Genomic DNA, 24,272 nt, shown 5'->3' on the forward strand with positions numbered 1-24,272 from the left:
TATATGTATTTATAGCAAGCTGAAAGTTCGTGAATAATTTCAAAACATGATTGGGTATAACATACTAAAAGCCCTCAACGTACCCTCGACAAAATTACTCACGGTCAAATGTTAAAAATGTGTGTTTTCGGTCAAATTATCATAGACGAAAATTGTAGATCATAAAATTATCTAAAAAATCTTTTTTCCTAGGAGCCAACTTTTCTAAGTTTTTTGATTACAGTAATTTTTTCAGATATCGAAACGTTAATGAGCCTTAATATAGTAACATGCTCTCCAATAACGACGGCATATTTTTCCGCTCAGTAAGGTTTGCCATTTCATCGTGGATAGATAGACTCATTGTTCGATATTATTAAAATTTACTATCGAAATTCGGAATCAGTGGCCTCAGCTTTAATTTATGATCGTCATAATCGTCCTGTCAGATCAACAATTGAGCGTTTTGAGGAAAAATTTTAATCCACAAGCACAGTACAATATCCTCCATGCCAGTGAGATAAAGAAGTACCCGTAGTGTCAAGAATATTGCTGCCGCTAGCGTATCAATTGAGGAAGACCCAAATCAGTCACACGTCGTTGTCAAGCGTTGGAAATCTCCGTGACGTCTTTGTGGCGAATTTAGCAAAAAAATATTGAATTGACGCAAGAACTGAGGCCGCTTGACCACCAGAATCGTCGCATGTTCGTGAATTGGGCTGAGCAACCAAAAATTATCCAGATTTTCATCGAAATATCATCTTCGGCGATGAGACTCATTTTGGCTGAATGGCTTTATCTATAAGCAAAGCATCCGTTATTGATCAAGCAACAATCCACACGTACTCCATGAGTATCCATTGCACCCCGAAAAAAATTACGGTTTGGTGCGGTTTATGGGCCGGAGGCGTCATTGGGCCGAACCCTCTCGTGATAATCATGACCGGCACGTTACTGTGAATGAGAATCGCTGTCGCTCAATGATAACTGAATATTTTTGACCCGAATTGGATGATATAAACTTGAACAATATGTGGTTCCAACAGGATGGCGCCACAAGCCACACAGCGAATGTCACTATTGATTTATTGAAAATCAAGTTTGGTGATTGTGTTATCTCACGAAAAGGCCCAGTCAATTGGCCGCCTCGGTCATGCTATTCGACGCCTTCAAACTATTTCCTGTGAGCCTACGTCAAGTTTTTGATATATGCCAACAAGGCAGCGACGATTGATGAACTTCGTCCGAATATCAAACGTGAAATAACAGCAGTATTGGCCAATTTATGCTTGGAAACCGTCGAAAAGTGAGTTCAGCGTCTGGACTTCTGCAAGCATGCTCATGGTGGTCATGCAAAAAAAATCGAGTTCTATATATAATGGCACCGAATGAACTTTCACAGGAACAAAGAACTTCATTGATATACCAAACCATTTTTTTATTTAAAAAAAAACTTTTATAGTCTTCTTGAAAAACCGGTTACTTTTAATTAAGCTTTGCATATATTCACTAACGTTCAGCTTGTGTTATGTTTTTGTAACTTTGAATGTTATTTCCACCGGATTGTTTATTATTTAAGGAAAAAATTACTCTTCGGGTTTCTTTAAAGCTTTATATTTTTATTTCAAATTTCAAGAATTTTATGTTTATTTTTTTTAATTTTTTTTTTTTAATTTTTTTTAATTCGAAATGCAAAAAAATACATTTATATACAGACGGAATTGGTACAAATTTCAATGGTTTAGGATTGTTTAAGCCAGTTCGAACACGCCAAAAACTCAAATAAATATCGCTTGTAATTATGCCTTTGGATTAATATAAAATAATTGTTTATAAGAAAAAGGAAGACAATCCATCACAGTAACAGAATTAAATGTAATACGTTATGTAAGTATGTATGTTTGTGTGAATGTTTTGTGAGTGAAAAGAGATGAAAAATAAAAATTAAGAATTTGATACAAATTCACATTAGGGGTGTACCTAAATTCAGAAATGTGGTTATTAAATGCAATAATTTAATTTTTAATAGTAACAAGAGGTGATGTTAGAAAATGAACACAAGAAAGATTTTTTTTGAAAACAGCATTTCTATCAGCATTTTAAATTTTCCTATTCCCAATTTTATTATTTTTTTATATTTTTTATTTTTTTTTTTTAATTTTTCAACGAAAATCGTATATAAATTATTCATTAAGAATGTTTAATATCAACTCTCTTTAATTTTTTGCAAGCAATTTCCGCTCAAGAACACTCCAAAGTGAATTAATATGTATGAGCTTCCGTACCCTCAGTGTCCGAAAAGCTTGACTGGGTTTTAGTTAAATGCTTGCTTATGGACCTTTCCTCCAGTTTACCTCTTTTTAGTAGAATGGCCGGTGAAGTGATGAATCCCTAACTAAATGTAACTAAATAAACGAGATGCCGTTGCCTTTTAGTGCAAAAAAGGAAACTAGCAAATTGTATTTAACAACAACAACAAATGGAAGCGCATATTAAAACGAGAAATCAAAATGGCGAAACAAAGCAATAAATATAACACAGAAAGCAATAATTTTCAACATGCATGACTGGCAATGAAAACCCGAAAGTGAAAAACTACGAGCGCACTACGCCATGTAACCGTAAATACGAACATAAATTCATGCGTACCAAAAAGCAAAGTATAAAAGCTGAGGCAAGTAGCAGAAAAATGAAAAGCATATTCAAAATGGATATGCTTATGTAGATATTATGAATGAAAATATTAAATAGTTGTGCTTAAAGCAGAGTGTATCCTCCACAAACACAAAAACACATATATTTTAGTACATAATAAAAGGACATACGCTTGTAAAATACATATATGTATATATGTATGTATATATGGGACTACTTCGCTCAGAATGTGAGTGTGCCTTATGTAATGGAAAATGTGTGCAGTAAAATACGAAAAATGAGTCAGCGACCTTAAAGTAAGTGGCATGAGAATGAGCAGGTTTGTGAAAAAAACTGTGAAAATATTAAAAAAAACACAAATGCTGAAAAAATTGTATCAAAATATGAAAATTATTGAAAAATAAACGCGTTTGTATATAAAAACATAAGCAATAAGCATTTAAATGTGTATTATGTCCAACGTCAAATAACTTTGTAGTACATATGTACATGATGCCTTCAGCCTAATTCCATAGCATGCGAAGTATGCGCTCGTAAAATTCGAAATCAGGCGCCATCGAAACGACGCACATTGTCCACAACAAACCCATTGACTGCTATTTCGGAAGGCGACTAGCGAAAGGCGTGTAAGTGGGAAGATATGCCAAAGCTTAAAAATAAATAAAACCCCACCCAAGGCAAATAGCGTTCATCGGATGTCTCACTTAACGCACGAGTCGCTCCAATCGAAGCCGGCATAATCTGAAACAGTTCGAACTAATACAATCTCTTACGCCCAAACTCATAAATACGAATATTTGTGTGTGAATATGTTTACTGGTCGTTTACCAATACAGTAACACACTGGAAAAAGGAGTGGAGCAAGTGCTCCCTGTTTGAGAAGATTGTGTTTACAGTAAGTCTTCAAAATTTCGAAAAGTAGGAGATTGGAAAAAATTGGTAATCAAATTGATAGTTAGCAGATATTGAGTTATGTTATTGAGTAGTGAGCCTGAGTAGTGTCAGAATGTTTGATAAACATGCTCATATATCTTTAAAGAAAGCTACATTGAAATTATATATTGGCACCTTGAAGCTTTAAAGTAACCCTAGAAAGCTCATACCAAACAGAACATTTTGATATTTTGACGATACCCATGATATGGAATTTAAGTGCTTCTATTGAAAAGAATTTTTCTTCCGTAATCTAACATTGGTTTTAGAAGCCTTTATAACACATAATCATAGAATAGCAGCACTCCATCGAAAATATTTTCAAAACTTTTCAAACACACTATATTCGCAACAACAACACCTGCAGGCATACAAATTCCAAATTTAGTATATAATGCGTCAAAGCTTTGAAATCCATTAGCAAAACAAGTGTTTGCTAAAATGTCCAGTAGCCAGAAGCGGAAATCGAAATTTTGATTCCCACTTAGGCCGGCCACCCACACAATCCATCGAAACGAGTGGCTTAGTCATACGCACTCAATGCAAGATGGCAGAGACCCGACGACGCGAATACTAGGCAAAGGGCATTCAGTAAAAGTCCAATAGCATAGAGGGCACTCGCACACAATCCTCACACCCGCTCTTACACATGGGTATATTTTTGTTAGAAGAATTTTTGTGGCCTTTCTGTGCAATAATTCAACGGCGCCATTTGTGTGACGGGTTAATAAACCTCAATAGCCGTCAACATACACTCAAGTATGGGTACATATGTATATAAAGGTACCTGTCAAATGAAATTATAGTCCGAAGTAAAAGTAAATAAAACAACCACAGGTGCTTGTGTTGGCAATGAAAGGTTGTTTGCTTGGGCCATCAGAGAGGACACACAACACAAAATAAACTTTAACCAAATAATAAATAAATTTCATGAAACCGGCGATAGCTTATGACTAACAGGACGACAGACCCTTACTGCAACTCGTATTTGTGTTGTGTGTTTATATAATTTGTTGTTGTATATAATTGCCTTCAATTAGCTGGCCACAATTAAAGTTGATTATGAGGAATAAAAGAGAGGTAAACGAAACAACGAACGCCTGTGTATGTGCGTGTGCGGGAGGACAAAGCTATAAAAAGTTTGCAGGACAAAGGAAAAACAAGAAAATTCACACAAATATAAATACATTGAAATGTATGAATTGACTCATAATCAAAGCTTACTGGTTATGTAAGCGAGTGATTCAGAAGTATATCGAAATACAGAAAAAGTAACTGAAATTTTCACTAAAAAATGAAGAAATTGAAATTTAACAACTAGTTGGGTATTGCGAAGATTGAAGTCTTAAAAATATTATATTATTTTTATATCAGAATTAATCTGCAGTTTATTTCCTCACGGCCTCAGCACAAAGGCATTGACACTTACTAAAGATAATCCATCAGCCTCGAATATGCAGGTTGCAAACCGGATTGAAACTGACCTTAACAGGTTTCAGCTGTGAACTCGTATCTTTGGGAGTTGGCATTCAATTCACTGATATTTCGTTGGTTAATCTTTTTTTCAAATGTCTGAGAAGTTTTAAAGCTTATTTTAATAAAGTAAAGCAATCAACAAAATCGGGTGTTTACTAGCGATTTGTTTATAAAAAAAAATTTCAAGAAATTTTGACATTAAAAGGCCGCAAAGAAGTGATATTTTAACACCTAGCGCCTATTTCTTGTAGAGTTATTTGAAGTCATTGGTATTTAGAAATAAACCAAGCTCTCTTCAAGCTTTAGAAGTCAATATTGAACGTGCTATTCATGGCATACGACTCTATTTAGTGAAAAATGTGCTCGAAAGTTGGCTTCATTGAATTCCTCCAAAAGAAGTTGTGAAGACCATTTGAATGATGTCATATTCAGAACTTAATTGTATTGATTGTGCTTCACACCAAATAAAAAAAATTGTAATTTCCTTAACAATAAAATCATATCAACCTTATTGGAAAACCCTGCATTAGCTAAAAGTCGACTCTGAACAGTCGATCGATACTAAAATTTTAGGATTGATTCACTCCTCATACGAGCGCGATTATCGCCAAAGTACAGAGCCGCAACAAAATCCTCAAGTCGCTGGCCGGCAGCGCATGGGTAAAGGACAAATATAATGGTGTTGGCAACTTACAAGACAATCGGCCGGCCGGTCCTTAACTACGCCGCACCAATATGGTCGCCTGGATGCATTGAAACGCAGCCGAGGAAGCTCGAAACTTGTCAGAACACTGCACTCCGAATTACGACAGGACATCTCTTGATGTCTTCTATCGAACACCTGCATACTGAAGCCCGTATGCTCCCAGTTAAGGGGCATAATGAACTCCTCTCCAAGCAGTTTCTGCGGGAGCATCAAGAGGTCATTCCTCAACTACGTCGAACGACATCAAACAATACGCCGACCTGACTTCGGACGAAACTAACTTCCGACAACCACTGACCGTCATTCACAGTGGAGCTATCAACACTTTCACTGACTCTCTCTCAATGACTGGCGTTCTTGGAGTCAAACCACCACCCATTGCAGACAAAGAGCTCGAGTTTCCGCAAGAGACGAGAGTGACCCTTGCCCAGCTTCGTTCTGGATACTCTAGCAGGTTAAACTCCTACTTATACAGAATAGACCCCGACATATCTAATACATATATGTCCTGCGGGCAAAGAGTCTCCACATGACACTGGTCACCTCTTAGCATGACCCACTAACCCCACTAATCAGACGCTCCCTCCCTTTGGTCCGACCCCGTCGAAACAGAACGTTTCTTGGTTCTACTGTTGGATGACGTCGACGACCACTTATCTAATCCTCATCATCCGAATGGAGATTACAATAACAACAACAACACAACAAGTCAAACGATTCTAAAAGAAACTGACCACTCTCAATTATAAAACATGCTTTTACCACCGTTTGCATGTTTTGGATTAAATACGGTCTTCTGATACTTTTCCCTACATGGTCATTGTTATTTGTTTATATTTTCAGCTACATTGTAGTAAATTTAATAAATATGTACATTTGTATGCAAGCGATTCACTTTGATATAAAAAAGTCTCATTTAACATGACACACTCGAATGCACCGGATTTGAACCGGTGCGAACCGGTGGCGGTTAGTGCAAGTCATTAAGAATGCAAGCAAATCCAAAACGCCGCCGCCGAAGTATGAATGGAAGCGTGTACGCGACTGTAGCAACAACAGTTACAGTGCCTACGTCAGCGATCGGTCGCAGAGTCGACGCCGGTGGCAAAATGCAGCCGGCAAATTCGAAGAAACTTGCGGGTACACAATATATGGCGCTAATGCTAAAACCGATCAATAATCACGAGAGTCACGATCGTTCGCATGGTCACCAAGGTACTGATTGGCGCGCCAAAGGTGAAGCAATGGCACACTCCCACCTTTTGAATAATATTAAAACGTTGTTGTTGTTGTTGCTTTTAGCTCACGTTTATTTTGTTTAATAACAAACCATAACTGCAACTGTAAACAGACGCGGAACACTTTGTATGCTAAGTAGATCTAGTATGTACTTATGTGTGTGTGTGTGTAGGGAGAAAATGTTGCTAGCTGAATGCGGCTGTGGATTTATAATTTATATTTTTAAAATAATTAATTAAAGTACAGTGGAACAGCACTGGTTTGAACGAGACTTTTAAATATTTTTTTAAATATTGTATATCTTTTTATACCCTGAACCTCGGTAGATAATTTTTGAGATATCGGTCCGCAAATTCGCACATGTTATTCTCTCTTTAAGAAACTGCTCATTTGTTGGAATATATGATATCAGACCATTATGGCATATACAGGATTTGTTCAGAAAGTACTGGAGTGAGCGTGGGCGCACCGACTGGATTCGGAAGATGGCGTTCCTTGCTAACGAACGAGCGGCCGGTTCTCTCCGAGCACCTGGAGAGTCAAGACAAACATTTTCGCGCGACGTGTTTCTGTGAGTGGTGCAATCCGAAAATGCAGCGTTCGTTAGATCAGAGGTACGCGATTAAATTCTGTATGAATCTGATAAAGCACGCTTACCCAGATGTTGTTTTGGCAGGAATTGGTATGTTTCGGTAGCACCTGGCCTTTTTGGAAGGCCAGGACGATGTCGCTGATGAAGATCGTGCTGGGAGACCTGCGACTTTGACAAAAAAGGAAATAATGAGCAAATCCAAAGTGAAAATGATGCTCATTGTCTTTTTTGACATCAGAAAACATCGTCCATCATGTTCAGTCAGTTTTACGTGGAAGTCCTCAAGAGACTCACACAAAGAATCAATCGGGTCAGACAAGACATCATATCCGACTGGAAGTTGCACCACGACAATGCCCCAGCTCACACCGCCTTTCTTGTTAATAGCTACCCAACCAAAGCCGACATCCCAATGCTTCCGCAGCCGCCCTACAGACCAGATGTGCTCCCCGGACTCTTTTTGGTTTCCTTGCCTGAATAGGCAGACGAAAGGGGATCCAAGCAGCACGCACTTCGGCTTTCAAGTTTATTCCGGAGAATACCTTTCACGGTATTGACGCCTTCAATGCTTGAAAATCGCGCTGGCGGTGCATCGACGCAGAATGCGCCTGTCTTACAAATTTTTAAAGAATTGTGACGAATGGTTCAATACATTTTTTTAAATCTGCTCAGTCCTATTACTTTCCGCACAAACCCTATATGTAGCTGCCATAGAAACTGACCAATCGAACTCAAGTCATCATACAGAAACTTCTTCGGAGTTTGGCATAGATTATTATGCAAGGCTAACATCTACAATCTCTGAAGAAAATTCCTAACAACTCGAAGTTAACGTGTTTTCTAGCTTCCTTCTGAAATAGTACTACTGAACAGTATGAGTTATGTAACACACATGTATGTATGTATGTATACATTGTACGGCATATATAAAATACACAGCCAACAACTCTTGAAATGCGGTCATTCATCACACGAAAGGAATAGTTGATAAATAAAATAACCTATTTTACTTAAGCAAAACAGAAACAACAAAGATTTACTTTCATTTTCAATGCGGTTGCATGAATAATTCATAGGAAAACAGAGAAGCACACGCACCGACACATAACGCCAGAGCATATACAGGTACATATGCCAATGCGGCTACTTAACTGCGGCGGGGCATGCTGGTGGGCGTGAAAGAAAGTAGCACGCACACAGGCCCAACGTATTCAGGGGTCATATGAAAAATGCATGGCAACATGCAAAATCGGCAGCGGCAAATGCAAAAAAGGGAATTCCAAGAAATTACAAGAAAATCGACAAAATTAAAAGTTGCGCAAACTGTAAAAAAAGTAGAAAAACAAAAAAAAGAATATTGCAATGCTGTATATATCTACAACACATTGACGCTGGGAGGGCAATAATTTGACGCCATTATCGATGGAGGTTACAAGCTGTGGTGGCGGCGATGCACCAATTACGCTTGAACATGCACAAAGCTTGTAGTCACCGGTTTGCATGTACATATATGCATATATACATACATATATACCATAGGTGTATGGCAGTGCTTGCACTCGTATATGTAATTAATGTGGGTGCAGGGTCGGTCCTCAAACTTACATACAATATAAGTTGACCGATTTGTCGTTCACTGTGGACGCCGTTTCATCGAAATTGACACAAATCGCCCACACACAATGCTTGTTTGTTTGTATTCTTATTATATATTGTGTACTATATAAGTACATACGAATAAAAAGTGTATTTAAAGGCAAGGAATTCTCAAAAAATCGATAAGTGACACATTTAGTATTTTGAAGAACAGCTGGAAAATTTCACAAGTCTAGACTATTTTTAAACAAAATTATATGCATCAGAAAATCATCGTTTTCTCGATATTTATGAATTTTCAATTAATTACAACTACCAAGTACCTACATATCAATTTCAATGATATCGGCGAAGCTGTGCATATTCTTGGTGCGAAAAGGTCAGATGAAAATTTTCAGATCCATATCGGTGGCTAAATCGACTTAGCTCGGCCGCTGATCATTCATATATAGTACATATGTAAAGGGGTTTTTATAGGGACGCAACAAAAGTAAACCGATAGAGACAGCAAAAGACGCCTTTTATTCGCGCTCTTTTGACATTTCTCTTCAGTAAAGTTTGCCATTTCATCATGGAAAGATATGCGATCCAACAACGATTCGAATTTATTAAAATTTATTACCGAAATTCGGAATCAGTGGCCTCAGCTTTAATTTATGGTCGTCATAATCGGTCTGTCAGATCAACAATTTAGTATCTAGTAGAAAAATTAAGTCCACAGGCACAGTACAAAATGTTTCCGTGCCAGTGAGACAAAGAAGTGCCCATATTGTCGAGAATATTGCTGCCGCTAGCGCATCAATTGAGGAAGACCCAAATCAGTTTCTCACATGTCGTTCTCAAGCGTTGGGCACCTCTGTGATGTCGTTGCGAAAAGATCTTGGCCTACATGCTTACAAGATCAAATTTACGCAAAAACTGAAACCGCTTGGCCACCAGAATCGTCGTATGTTCGTGAATTGCGCTGAGCAAAATGGTACGGATTTTCAACAAAAAATCATCTTAAATGACGAGGCTGATTTCTGGCTGAATGGCTTCATCAATAAGCAAAATATATGTTATTGGTCAGAGAGCAATCCACACATACTCCATGAGTCACCAATGCATCCCGAAAAAATATAATAACCGAATATTTCTGGACCGAATTGGATAATATGGACTTGAACAATATGTGGTTCGAACAGGACGGCGTCACAAGTCACGCACGAATGTCACAATCGATTTAATGAAAGACAAGTTTGGTGAACGTGTTATCTCACGAAAAGGCCAAGTCAAATGCCCCCCTCGTGCGATTTGACGCCGTTAGACTATTTCCTGTAGGGTTATGTCAAGTTTATGATCTATGCAGACAAGCTAGCGACGCTTGATGAACTTCGTACGAATACCGAACGTGAAATTGCAGCAGTATCGGCCGATTTATGCTTGAAAACCGTCGAAAATTGGGTTCAGCGTCTGGACATCTGCAAGCGTGCCCGTAGTCATGCAAAATTAATCGAGTTTCACACATAATGGCTTCGAATGTACTTTCCCAGGAATAAATAATTTCATTGGCATTCCAACTTTTATAGCGCTCTTATTGAAACCCCGTTATACACATTATATGGTCTCTGGCCTTCTCTTCTAGGTGCAACAAACATCGGGGCAAACTTAAAATAGCCTGTTAGGGTTTAAAAATGCCAATAATTATCATCTCGATGATCGCAACTATTCCTTTCTTAGGCGGAAGCGGTACAAAAGTCGGTAAGTCAGCTAGTTTTTAATAATTAGGGAAGTTATGGAGCCTTCGAAGTCGTATTGCTTGTGTATTGTTATTTGGCATAGGGATCCAAAGAAATTCAAATTTTCCACTTTCTTCATTCTTCATGACTCTATTATTTTATTTCATATCTTCTACAGCATTCAATCACTCGCATTTTTTAGTACCGAGATTACGTAGCACGAAATAACTCTCTCAAAAAATGTTTAATTGCTTATCAAAAGCGCTTAATTATTATTTCTAAACGCAGTAGAGCTCAAAGGTAACTAATCACAAAGGGAGTTCCTCGCGACCTCATTCGTTTACAAAAAAAAATTTTAAATTTCACATTTTCGTGCACGTGGAACTTGCGGATACAAGTGAAGAGCAGAGCATTGCATTGGGCAATTGAAGAGCTAAATTTAGCTAATTTGCGTGATTTTCAAGTTATCAGCTGCGGTGGAACGGCGGAGCGGTGTATGCTAATTGCTGCAACAACAAGAACAAACAAAAACAGTACATCGAGCAGCTGCAGTCAGTTGCAGGCAAAAGCTGGTGTTCATTCGCCGTTCACGGTCATCCCGGTCAAACGGCTGAGCCCATAAAAGCGGCCGACTAAAATGCGCTACTTCTGATTATACAAATACGAATACTCAGAGCATATAACTATATGATTTGTATGTGTGAATGGGTATGCTACAATGAGTAAGTCTTGTGTACGAGTCAGAATTTATTTGAATTATTTGAGCGTTTTCTAAGAGATAACCGAGCGTGGGCAGCCGTTACTAACAGGCTGGCAGGAAGTGTTAATTGAAGTAAATATGCGATTTATTTGTCTACACACAGTTGAGGGGGGAGGGATCAGGTGCAACTCGGAGAGAAATCTAAGTAATTAGCACAAACATACATATTCATTGGTGTTTAAGTATATATGTGAGCTTCAAAGAATTAATTAGAATTCCTGACTTGCAAGCAGCTCACAATTATTTCTAATTTTAATTGAAATCTGAATACCACGCCCTCAGTTTCTTTATAAATTATGGATAAATTATATGAAAACAAACCCTATTTCAGTTCTATGTAAAATGAAGCTCTGTATGAAAATTCTTTACCGAATCAAGCACGCGCTAACAACTATACAATTATTATAAAAATAAAAGAAAAAATTATATTGTTATTACTGCTAAAAATTATTTTTAAAAGTTTCTGCCTAGTCATATACATACTATATATCACAAAACAACAAATTGAGTTCAAATTCCTTAATATTTTCTAATTTTTGCCCATATAAAAAAATGATTTTGCTCAACGTTCAGTTCATATAAGCTCTCCTAAACTCCAAATACACACTGATGTAAGGCCGCAGACCGTGTCGTTTGATTCCATCACTCGTGAATGTGCGAAAACCTTACTTGTTAGATAGAAGCAAAAAAGAAATTGAAAACCTAGATTTGCATTTGATGAACTTTTTATATCCTCATCGGAGCGATATTTTGAAAACCATTCCTACGGTTGCTGAAATATGCGTGATCACCATCTACTACCGTGAAGATCTGTACTATCATCTAAATATGTATACTCTAACTGTAGAACACTATAGATGAACCTGTCGGTTTTATTAAACCATTAGTTCTTTTTTAAGTTTTTGAGGCTATTTAAAAAATTCTTCAGGGCTTTCATCTCAGTTTTCGAGGATGTTCATAGATGTTGAAAAAATTCTTGGCGGTTTCATCTTTGTTAAAATTTACTACTGTGGGCAAAAAATAGTAAGACTCTTGATTTAAATTTCGCTCGAAAACTTATTAGACGGAATATTTTTTCCGGGTTGGTATGACAGTCAGGGATATCTGTACCAAATGTCACATCAAAATAATGATTAGTGTTTAGTATACGCTTGTCTTTCTGAAGTACATAAAGTGCATTCGCCGATTTTTCCGATTAGTGAAATTATTCTAGAAGGAAGGTTCATTAAATTTTGTGTGCGCAATTAAATTTCTGGTGCCGAAATGTGATGAATGTTGGAAAAGGCCTTTGGTGTTAATTGTTTGTCGTGAGCCAGTGTTTTTGAGCTTGAGAGTTGAGAACGTGTTGACGAAACACGTCCAGGACGGCTATCAACATCACATCAATAAAATAAAGGAAACGTTGCTTCAGGATCGACGATTAACAGTCAGAGATATTACTGGCATTGTTGGAATATTGGGAGGATCAGTTAAAACCATTTTAAAGATCATTTGAGCCTCAGAAAAGTGAAAGCACGATTGATATCAAAAACACTAAATTTTTTCGAAAAAACAGCGTCGCATATAGGTCTGTGAAACAATGGTTTTCTGACTACCAGGATTTCACGAAACGTATTATAACTGGCGATAAGTCTTGAATCTATGCTTTCAACCCGGAAACAGACGATAAATCGGCCGAATATCGTGGTAAATGTGAGCCGCAACCGAAAAACCACGTCAAAGCAGGTTAAAAACCAAGGTTATGTTGACAGTTTCTTCGATTATAGAGATGTGGTGGGCTCCGAAAGCATTCTGACCGACCAAGCTGTAAACAACGAATACTATTTGACTTTGCCCGAAGCTATTTGTAAAACGAGGCCGGAATTATGGGTCGACCACTCTTGGTTTTTGCACGACGATCATGATTTAATGATTCTTCGTGAGTTTTCCGCAAATATCCAACCAATATCGCACCGCAACCATCGTATTCGCCTAATTTTGCTCCGTGTGACTTCTGGCTATTCAGCAAACTCAAACGACCGCTCCGGGGAAACCGCTTTGAGTCAAATCCAGACCTTAAGGGTGAATCGTTACGAGTATTTAAGGCTGTTCATGAAGGAACAACTGTTTCGAGGAATCGAAAAAACGTAAAAGAGAATTGTGGCCAAGAGGACTACTTTGAGGCGGAAGAAATAGATTTTGAAGAATAAATTAAGAATTTTAAAATTATGGACAGAGTCTTACTATTTTTTTATCTTAGTATACTTTTTTGTAAGTACAAGGAAGCAAAACCTAATGTCTCAATGTCCCGTCGTGTTCCTAACATAGAGATAAGTTGAGAGGATAAGATGAACAATTATAATCAACTTTATTCAAACTACTTTCACATATTATTCAACCCAAGAGCAGCAAATTTTTCTTTATATCAGAGAAATAATAGTATTCGCCGATATTTTCATCAACATCTGCTGTTGCAAAATTCTCTTTTAAATAACAATAATCTGAACCTTGAACTTCGGAATAAAATTAAAGAGTTTATTTTATCCATGGTCAAATTGTGTTGCATGAAAAGCTCCACAGCAAAGAAGCTTTCGCAGACCAGACTATTTTGATGTCATATATGGCATTTATGGAATTTGGAAACCTCTTATGTATGATCGTTTCTCAAAATCCAGATAAGACGCAAGAGGTCAGTTGTTATTATTTTTTCAAATTACCTAAATGTAGGCCCTTCAAAATGTTTCAACTCTCCAATGTCTACTGACTTCGCGTTTTAGTTTTTCTATAATATTCCAGTTGACTCACGTAAAACAGTGTATGAACCCTGTATGAAATGCCATCCAGCGAAATGCATATGAAAACATGTAATATATGCATGACAGAAACGGTAAATGAGTCAATGTGAAATGCGATCGAACAGCGATTGGCCGCACGAATGTAATTAAATATAACAGCTAAGGGAAATTGCAAAACGACCTGCGGAAAGAGCACTGCAACTCGCCACTCAGCTCCAATGAAAATGTGATAAACATTTATGAAATTATAGTGCATAATTTACGCAGGCACTAGCGGGTGTATGCGTATATCTGTGTGTGTGTTTGTGTGGGTGTGTGTGCATGTACCTGACATATTCAAACACAGAATGGCTTGTTGTTGCTGTGAACGTCGATGGCTGATGGTGCTTTGCTGATAACTGATGACTAACTTTGTTAATGACCATAATGACATTGTTGTTGTTGCTGGTGTTGGTGTTGGTAATGGTGAAAAAGTGGTAACTAAAGTGTATATATAAAGTATTTTGTAATATTCACGCAACAATAATTGACTTTGCTCCAGTAAGCAACAACTTTTTGCAGCGCACCACACGGGGCCGCTTGCTGCTCACGCCGAGCGATGCCCAGTGAAATGGGCGAAATGACCTAATAGCACAGGGACCCACGCTGTGGGTATAAAGTGCAATTTCACTGAAAATTCGTACGAAAGCAGAGGTCAAAAAGTCAAAAGCAAACGCACACATATACTCCCTACCACTCACATTGGCAGTTTTGCACATGTATGGGTTTGTGTGTGCGTGTGTGTGTGCAAAGCAAACGGCTGTAAGTATTAAATAAGTACATAATTCCATTTATTCATGACAGTGGTTCCAATTGCAGCTGCTTGTGGCAACATTGACATGCATATATTACATTTACATATGTAAATTTGCCAACAGCAGCAGCAGCAGCAGTTTGGTCAATGGACACGGGTGAGCAAGCGCGCGAGCGACGGAGCGTGGTGCTGCAACACCAGCAGCAAGCGCTGCTTGGCGTTCAAATGTCGTTAGCTTGTTGGAAATTGGAATATGGAATTGACCAACTGCGCCAGATTTGCGCAATGCCAAGCAAGAAATTGTGCAATATTTAAACGAGCATGCAACAACAAAAAGCGCAATCATTTGAAGAGTAGCTGACACAGGCGAGAGCTGGCGCTGGAGGGCACAACCGCCCGAACTAGCGCAAATAAGCACAAGAAGCGAGTACTCAGTAAGAAAAACACACCCAAAAAGAAGAACAAAATGGCACACAATCGAAATGGAATCAAGTGCAGGCAGCATGTGGCAAGTGGCAAGTGGCAAAATGACATGTTCGTGCATTTACAAAAGCATGTATGCAGAGTTACATGGCCACTTTGGGCTGTCAACCCGGCCAACCAATCAAACGACGGGCGACGAGTCAGTCAGCCGGGTCATTACTAGCCATCGACTGCAACGACCAAGCCACTTAACACAGTCACTCGACATTTTCGTGCGATTTATTTGGTGCCACATGCTTGCCACCAGCAATTGAACTTATTGCGCCCAACCGTTTGGAAATGTGCAAAACAAAAAAGAAGAAAAAGCACGACTCATGTAATACGCTGAGAGCAGTTTGCCAATGAATGTGGTCCCAACAGCGACAAAAGGGGTAAAAAGGATGCGAAATGGCAGCGCGGTAAGCAAAAACAATAAAAGAAGCCATCTCAAATGAACTGAACTGCAACAAATTATTGACAAAACAATGCGCATATGCGAAGTCGTATTTTGTGGCATGTGGCACCAACAATTGCCTTGACGTCGCTGCTGCCGTAATGTTGATTTACTAGCTCGATAGCGTCGATTTTATTGGACGCCACGCTCGTTTGGCTGCTTGTTGTCTCTCTGTGTACAATTGGGTGCCTTGCGAGCGGTTCACCAAATTCACAAACACGCTGTTGCCTTGAACTTTTCCATTGATTTGCCACCTCTTGTGTATTGTGCCGTCGTTTCAGGCACGACAAGTCACAGAAATTTGAATATTATTCCCACTAATCAAATCAATATTACAACGAAATCACAGTTGGCATTTGCAATTATACTTTATATATCATATGTTTTAGGTTTGGTTAATTTATTTGACGAAGGAGCTTACCATAATGACAGTGCAATTAATTTAAGTGCTATTTAAATTTGTAATGGACTTATGAATGAGAAATTGGTCATGAAGCAATTCGGCATTTTTAATCGTGACTGTTTGCTGAATCATACTTTGAAGAAACCTTAAACAACACCGCTTCTTGCCGGACAGATTTTGAGAATCGTTGGTCAATACTTTACATGAGTAGTAGAAATTTCATAAACATTTTAGGTTCATTTTAGATCTAAGCATGTGATCCACGTATTAATAAATGGACTTCTACATGCACGCAATAGTCAATTATACCATCTGATCGAAACTGACAAACCTCCTCAGTAAACACCTCTTTTGTGACCTCTACTCGATGTTGTTTCCCAACATATTCAGGTGGTTTGCTACGATTATAGTTACTCTGACCCGCTCATATCTACAACATTAACCAACTATGTGGAGTCGATACATAGGAAAAGTTAAGATCTTCAGAGACTGCCAACATGACGATTTTTAAGCACTTTTTCGATGTGAAAGCATAACAATAGGAGATGGTGAACCCAATTCCCCAATTGATGACGTTTGGTATCCCCGCAAAACTAACGCCACTGTGTAAACTGAAGGCAGGACGTCTCTGAGCCGTTCGATACAAAACGAGGTTTCAGCAAGGCGACTCCCTATCGTGCGACTTCTGCAATCTACTGCTGAAGAAAATAATTCGAACTGCAGAGCTGAATAGGTAAAATATTCTAAAACAGTCAACAATTGCTGGCTTACGCCGATGACATCGATATTATTAGCCAAACAACCGCGCCGTTAGTTCTGCTTTCTCCAGACTGAACCAGACAAATGGGTCTGATAGTGAACGAGGGCAAGACGAACTACAGGGTTTGTCTGGAAAGCACTGGTTTTCTCCCGCCGCGACTGTTCTTCGGAACGTGGGTGACTGGATTCGGTAGAGGGCGTTCCTAGCGGAGCGAACAAGCGGCTAGCAGTTGTCTCCGAGCACCTAGTGAGTCAAAACAAACATTTTCGCGCGACGTGTTTGTGTGAGTGATGCAAGCTGAAAATACAGCGTTCATTATAGCAGAGTTAAGCGATTAAATTTTGTGTGAAACTCAGTAAATCTGCTACGGAGACGTTTGATATGATCAAGCAGGCTTACCTAGATGTTGCTTTGGCAAGAATTGGTATGTTTCGGTGGCACCAGGCCTTTTTGGAGGGCCTCGCCCAAAAACAGGAAGAATAAGCAAATCTAAAGTGAAAACGGTGCTTATTGTCTTCTTTGACATCAAAGGCTACTTTCCGAACAAACCCCGTATCTTCTGCCATCAAACAAAAAGTAGTCGCATTTGCTACTTGGCTCACACGTCACTGTTGACAGTCATAACTTTGAAGTTATAGATAATTTCATTTATCTTGGGACCAGCGTTAAGACCACCAGCAACATTATCCTTGAAATCCAACGCAGAATAAATCTTTCCAACAGGTGCTAATTCGGACTGAGCAGGTAATTGAGAAGTAAGGGCCTCTCTCGACGAACAAAGGTAAAATTCTATGTCACTTATTATTATTGTCCATCTAATTAGTCGGCGTTACGTTCGGAAGATTAATGGTCTTTTGAGCATTGTCAACGGCGAATACCGCAGTCGATTGAACGATAAACTGTACGGGATATACTATACGACGACATTGACATAGTTCACTGGCTAAGTCATGTCGTCCGAATAGATGAAAACACTCGAGCTCTGAGAGTATTCGACGCAGTAATCGCCGGGTCGGCAGACGAAGAGGAAGACCCCACTCTTTTGGAAAGACCAGATGGAGAAGGACCTGGCTACACTTGAAATCTCCAATTGGCGCCAAACAGCGAAAAGGAAGAAAGACTGGCGCGCTGTTGGCAACTCGGCTATAACCGCGTAAACGCTGTCGACACCAATAAAAAAGAAAAAGAACCCAAAATTTCTTAAACGGCCACCTGAAGTGCAAAACATCATATGTAACGGTATGGAAAACAACGTTCGTAGCCTTGACACCACATACTCGTCGTACAAGCTTTGAGCTTCTAAATATGAATTTTCTGTCTATTTATAAACATTTCGTAAATGCGTGCGTTATTAGTAAGTGAAATTAAGTTTAGAGGAATTTTTGATAACATTTTTACAATACACAATTTTAGTAAAGCAAACGAACAAAAGCAACAAAAACAAGCAACAAATTAACTGCATTCCTTTATATCAACGTTAATTTGCTAGTTAATAAAACGGTTCAGACATTGTTTCGCTTACCTTGATCCAACAATGGTGGCCTGACGGCCATTGGTCGTCGTTAGCAAATCGTCGGTATCCTGGGAACTACCATTTGTTGTGCCGACCACCTGACCAATGGCGCGTTTCATCGATTCGAAAACCGAGTGTGGACCGGTCGGCTCTGTGGTTGACTGATAGATGGCGCCACCACTGCCATCGGGACCATTGGTGCCGGCGCTATCGAGCGCCGTGTAGCCGCCTTCGGACTGCGGCATCTTCAAAGCAACTCAACACTTCAACACCAATAAACGAATTTTGTTTCCTGCAACTGCTGCTACTTTCCCTTTCTTCTTTTTCAATCGGCTTTAGAATTCGTGTGGTGATTTGTTGTAGCTTTTATTGTTCTTGTATTGCTTGTTGCACAGGTGCTTGGTGGCTGTATAATGAGTGGCACTTGTGGTAGTCGATATGTTTGTGTATGCGTGTGTGTGTGTCTGTGGCTGAGGCCAAACTGTGCTGATGTGTCACTCCTGGCGTTGTGTCGGCGTTTGGGCTTGAGCTTGCTTGTTTTCTTTCTTTTACTTTTATTGCATAGTTTAATTAATGTTTAAATATTTTATTTTACAAAATGCAGTTATACGGCAATCAGGCAAACAGGCAGACAATCCAATAGGCAGGCAGTGGTGCATTTTTATCATTTTATATAATTTTTTAAGAAATGCATTTTATTTTTTTTTTTCATTTATTTATACATATAGTTTTACAGTTCGTTTAAGTATACACATACATACATATAGGTAAATATGTAAGTGTGTATATAACGGTTATTTATGTATTTTAAATTGGGTTGTTAGGCGGTATTGCGTTCGTTGCATAGCGCGTGTTGTGAGTGCAGTTTTGGTTATTTGGTTTGTTTTGGAACGTCAGCGAGCGCAAATGACAGTTTTCAGTACGACAGACATTCGAGTTCGTACCAAACAAATCGAAAAATAAACGGAAAGTAAAAAAGGAAAATTATTATAAAACATAATCAAAATTAATCGAAATCAAGTGTAAAACCAAAGTATACTCCTTACATAATAATAAAAGGCACAAACGAAAACAGGCGCATTTTTCCTTCGTGTGTGTGGAAGTACAATAAATAAAGAAAATAAAATTTGCAAAACAAGCAGAATTTTAGGTGCATGAGTACCGGCAACAGCGAAGTGTGAATGTGCGTTAGTTTGTGTGCATGTGTAAGTGCTGCTAAGACATACAGACAACTTATGAAATATAATGCCACTTTACGATATTTTTGTAAGAAACTACTTATATGTAAATACGGGATTACTAAAGTTATTTCAAATTGCAATACAGGGACGGAAGCGAAGTATGCCGAATTGGTGAATGGTGAGCAAATAAATGAATGAGTAAAGTGTAAAAAGTGCATGTAAAATGGTGAACGATGACGGAAATTAATAAAATACTTTTTGGATTGTGAAGAAATGATGGCAGTTGCTTTGAGGGCGAAGTAAAGTAATCTCAAAACAGCAAAACCCTGAGTAAAATTTTTGATAGGATAATCGAGCTATGTAATATGAAATAAAATGTAGATAGATAGATAAAAGGTAGAAAATAATTGATGTTTTGCACTGCTACCTATGGTCCTATATCACATATGGTCGCAAAGGTCCAGCACTCTGAATAATTCCAGAAGCTTGCTGGACGGAACTGAGGTGATCTGATCCCTGTCCACGTAAATGGCCTAAGGCCTTAAGTCTGCTTCTACAAATTCCAATCCAGAATGAAGTTTTCTGGAATTCCCTGTTTCATGTCGCAAAACCGACAGTTGTGCTTCCTGACCCTGCAGTACCTTGTATAGAGCGCGAGAAGGAGGCGAAATTTTTCTCGGGGGAAGTTGATCATATATCTATAACTTCTAAGGTTGTAACCTCCTAGTAGTAGCTTGGCGTGGCGTATTCCTGCTGACTGCTGCCAGTGCCGTTGTTTCCCCACTCTCTACTCCGTGCGGACTAAAAAACGTCCGATTTTTGTGAACTGAAAAAAACCTTCTGTTTGTTTTAAAATTCTAAGGGTATATTTACACATATTTTAATAATACTATACATATTATATTTAAAAAAAAAATTTTATATATTTTGAGTTATACATAAACTCTGATTGCGCTAAAAACACTATCCACTTCTGAAGTGATGCCACCCTTCGCCGTGGATAAAATCTAATTGAATTAACGAGTTAAATTTTACTAAAAATTTTGGTGGGTTTGGGACCCACCACATAGGAACCACTTCCAATGGAAAGGAAACAATAGCCTCGGATGAAAAACCCCACTTTTGATGACGACCTCAGCAAACGTAATAAGGACTATGAGTTAAGGGCATGCACCTGGAATGTCCAGTCTATAAATTGAGAAGGTGCCAATGCTCAACTGGTTGATGTCCTCGTAAAAGTAACTCCGTCCAAAAAATGCGATGGACGGAACAAGGAAGGAGACGAGCAGGTCCTTGTGACATTTGCTACAGCGGTCATATAAAGGAGCGCAAATTCGGTGTGGGATTCGTGGTGGTAGAAAGTCTCCGCCGTCAAGTACTGGCATTCATTCCAGTGGATAAGCCACAATCCTCATCAGAGCAAAAGTTTTCAACATAACACTAATTTGCGCCCACGCCTCGACGGAAGAGAAGGACGATATGACGAAAGATACCTTTTATGAACGGCTGGAGCGCGCTTATGACAATTGTCCCCGATGCGAGGAAAAAATTATGCTTGGCGATTTTCACGCCAGGGTGAACAAAGAAGGCATCCTTGGTACAACAGTCGGAAGATCTAATCTAGAAAGTCCTCACTGCCGTTGAAGATTAATAAAACTGTTTATTAAAAGAAAACATTGTGATGTCGTATATTATACGTTCTCTGTACTTGGTTACAAAAGTCGACTTGCTTCAAATACGCTCCATTTAATGGTCAAAATTTTTGATTATATTCCTTTTCTTCTTGTTGTGTCTAAATCAGCTGTGATCAATTTTTCTATTGACATGCAGATGGTGCTAAACAGCTTAACTTGAAATTTTGTGATTAATTGTCGGTCGGATCATGGTAAAACTGTGTCTTTCAACGTAATATTAACCCTAAGAAAACATTTCTAAATCTTTTGCCGGACCATGTCACACTCTAACGAACTTTCAAAACACAAAAAACATCGCCTAAAATTCTTTCCAAACTCAATCTTTACAAAATTTCATTATTAATTTCTAATTCAACTTTAGCTGCTTAAGACAGTTTTACGTAATATATCTAGGATAATACCTTATTATCGCAAAGTCTTCATTAAATATGCTATATTTCAAATCAACTTCAAATGCATATAATATGTACATATGTATGTATTTACCTCTTTTTTCTAATAACTTACTAATTTTTAGTTCATTTTTCTAGCAAACTTTCCATTTGCGGTCCATACACTTCGCTTTAATCATAATAATTCACCCTCACCACCACTACCAAAGGAGCAAAGAAGGCCACACCTGAATGCGCACAGCATAAGCTTGCTCCTTTTTAATTCCCTTGAAATTTGTCTCCTAGAAACCATTATTAATTTTCTGAACAATAAATAACTCTCAATGCTTGCAGCACTTGCTTATGACCTTCTCGATATAAATTTGCTGTGTGCCATAGTTTTTGTAGCAACATTAAATGTTAGACAGATCAAAGATAACCGACCTGGGTAAAGAGTAAACTAATCGATTGCTTGGCAACCGCCAACGTTTATGTTTGATAAAAGAACATTAAAATAATTAAAATTATTCACAATGTAAGGGGGGAAGTAGTTGTTTTAAGCTTCTTAAATCTAATGCAATTTCTGAGAATTTCTTAGTTAAACACTAAGAAGGTAGAAGGGAAGGTTGGTGGAGGAATTTTCTGCAAAGCAGGAGGCTACTGAACCACAGTAGTGTTTTTCAAACAGAAGTGGCTGCTATTAAGCCGAAATTGCATCCTCTTTTAGGGAGGCGAGCATTCACTCCGATAGCAGAGCTCGCTAACTGTGCGCTAAAAGAAAATTTCCGAGCTAGCCGCACTCAGAATGGTTTATTTTGCCACAATCGTCGGATTTTTTACTAGACATTGTCCAGTAGGCATTCATGCGGTAAGTCTTGTTGGATGCAAATTATCAGGAAGAAGGTGAGAGGGAAATATTCAGGTGTTTATCCTCCATTGTCCAGCCTTTGCACGACTGAAATTCAAACATCTCTGCAGCCACCTTGCGCAAACATAGCCGAAATTGACTTAACCGCGTCACCAAATTTTTAATAGGCTCAAAGTGTTTTGTCTTTTATAGGAATTTTCGAGAACCACAACGGAGCATTCCAAGCTGTTTTTGAGGTTATCTTAGGTTGTTGTTGGTACTTTTTTCAAAAAACTCAAACAACCATTCGCCATTTATTTCCAAACTTAAAATGAGCTATAAGTAGTAGAGTTTCACGCGCTTTGCTCAATTCGTGATCAACATAATCGACCTAATGAGCACACTATTCGCAACACCATCACCCATCATGAGACCGCCCATTCATTATTGGATAATATTCGACCGAATAGACCACGTCCAGTACGCAGTGAGAAAATATAGCAGCCGAGAGCTGAGAGTGTACTCGAACACCATGAAGGGTCGATTCGGCGAAATTCGCTGCAACTCGGACTGACGTATGGCAAGACTTGGCGCATTTTACGTCGAGATCTAAAATTGAGAGCGTACAAAATACAGCTTGTGCAAAAATTGAAGCCACATGACCTTCCCAAGCGACATCTCTCTAAAGTTCCAAGAAGAACAAATTGTGTTCAGCGATGAGGGCCATTTCTGGCCCAAAAAGTATGCAGAAAAGCAAAATTTCCGCATTTGAGACGAAGAGCAACCTGAAGAGACTCAAAAACTACCATTTCATCCACAAAAAAACAACGGTTGGGTCTGGTTTGTAGGACGGTGGAATGATATATTTCTGTAAAAAATATGCCAGTGAAAACGTAATCGTCAATGGGGACCGTTATCGCGACATAATAATCGACTATTTGATGCCTGAAATAGAAGTTCGTGATCTCGGCGACATTTGGTTTCAACAAAACGATGCTACTTCCCACAAAACGCATCAATCAATGGATTTATTGAAAGTACACTTCAGTACACAGATAATTACATATTTTGGGCCGGTCGATTGGCCCCTAAGATCGTGTGTTCTGTAATGTCTAAAGTATATACGGGCAATTAAAAATAAGGAAACTCGAAATGTATCACCCTGTACAAGGAACTGTAATATTAGAAACAAACAATATAAAGTGTTAAAATAGCAAATAGTAAATCTAAAAATATCTCAAAAAATTACAGCACAATGTGGTTTTCTGGGTATACTCAGAACAATTTTTTTACCACAAATTAAATTGCTTCGAAAAATGACGCTTTTATTTTAGCAAGCAAACACAAAAACCAGTTTTTACGGATT

The 24,272-nt window shown here is 38.5% G+C and overlaps 1 protein-coding gene across 8 annotated transcripts in view; it reads right to left on the reverse strand.

Annotated features, from left to right (window-relative positions):
- Positions 1 to 24,272, reverse strand: part of LOC120771942 (protein NDRG3) — a 60,923-nt gene that overhangs the window by 18,663 nt on the left and 17,988 nt on the right. For 6 of the 8 annotated variants that reach the window (XM_040100244.1, XM_040100243.1, XM_040100241.1 and 3 more), the window contains one exon: positions 18,823 to 19,364. The exons of the other annotated variants lie outside the window; for them this stretch is intronic. In XM_040100244.1, the coding sequence (XP_039956178.1) occupies positions 18,823 to 19,058 (236 nt within the window). In that variant the 5' untranslated portion in view covers positions 19,059 to 19,364. The remainder of the gene's footprint in view (positions 1 to 18,822; positions 19,365 to 24,272) is intronic. 8 annotated transcript variants of the gene reach the window in all.

This window comes from Bactrocera tryoni, chromosome 3, assembly GCF_016617805.1.
Source record: "Bactrocera tryoni isolate S06 chromosome 3, CSIRO_BtryS06_freeze2, whole genome shotgun sequence".
Lineage (NCBI taxonomy): Eukaryota > Metazoa > Arthropoda > Insecta > Diptera > Tephritidae > Bactrocera > Bactrocera tryoni.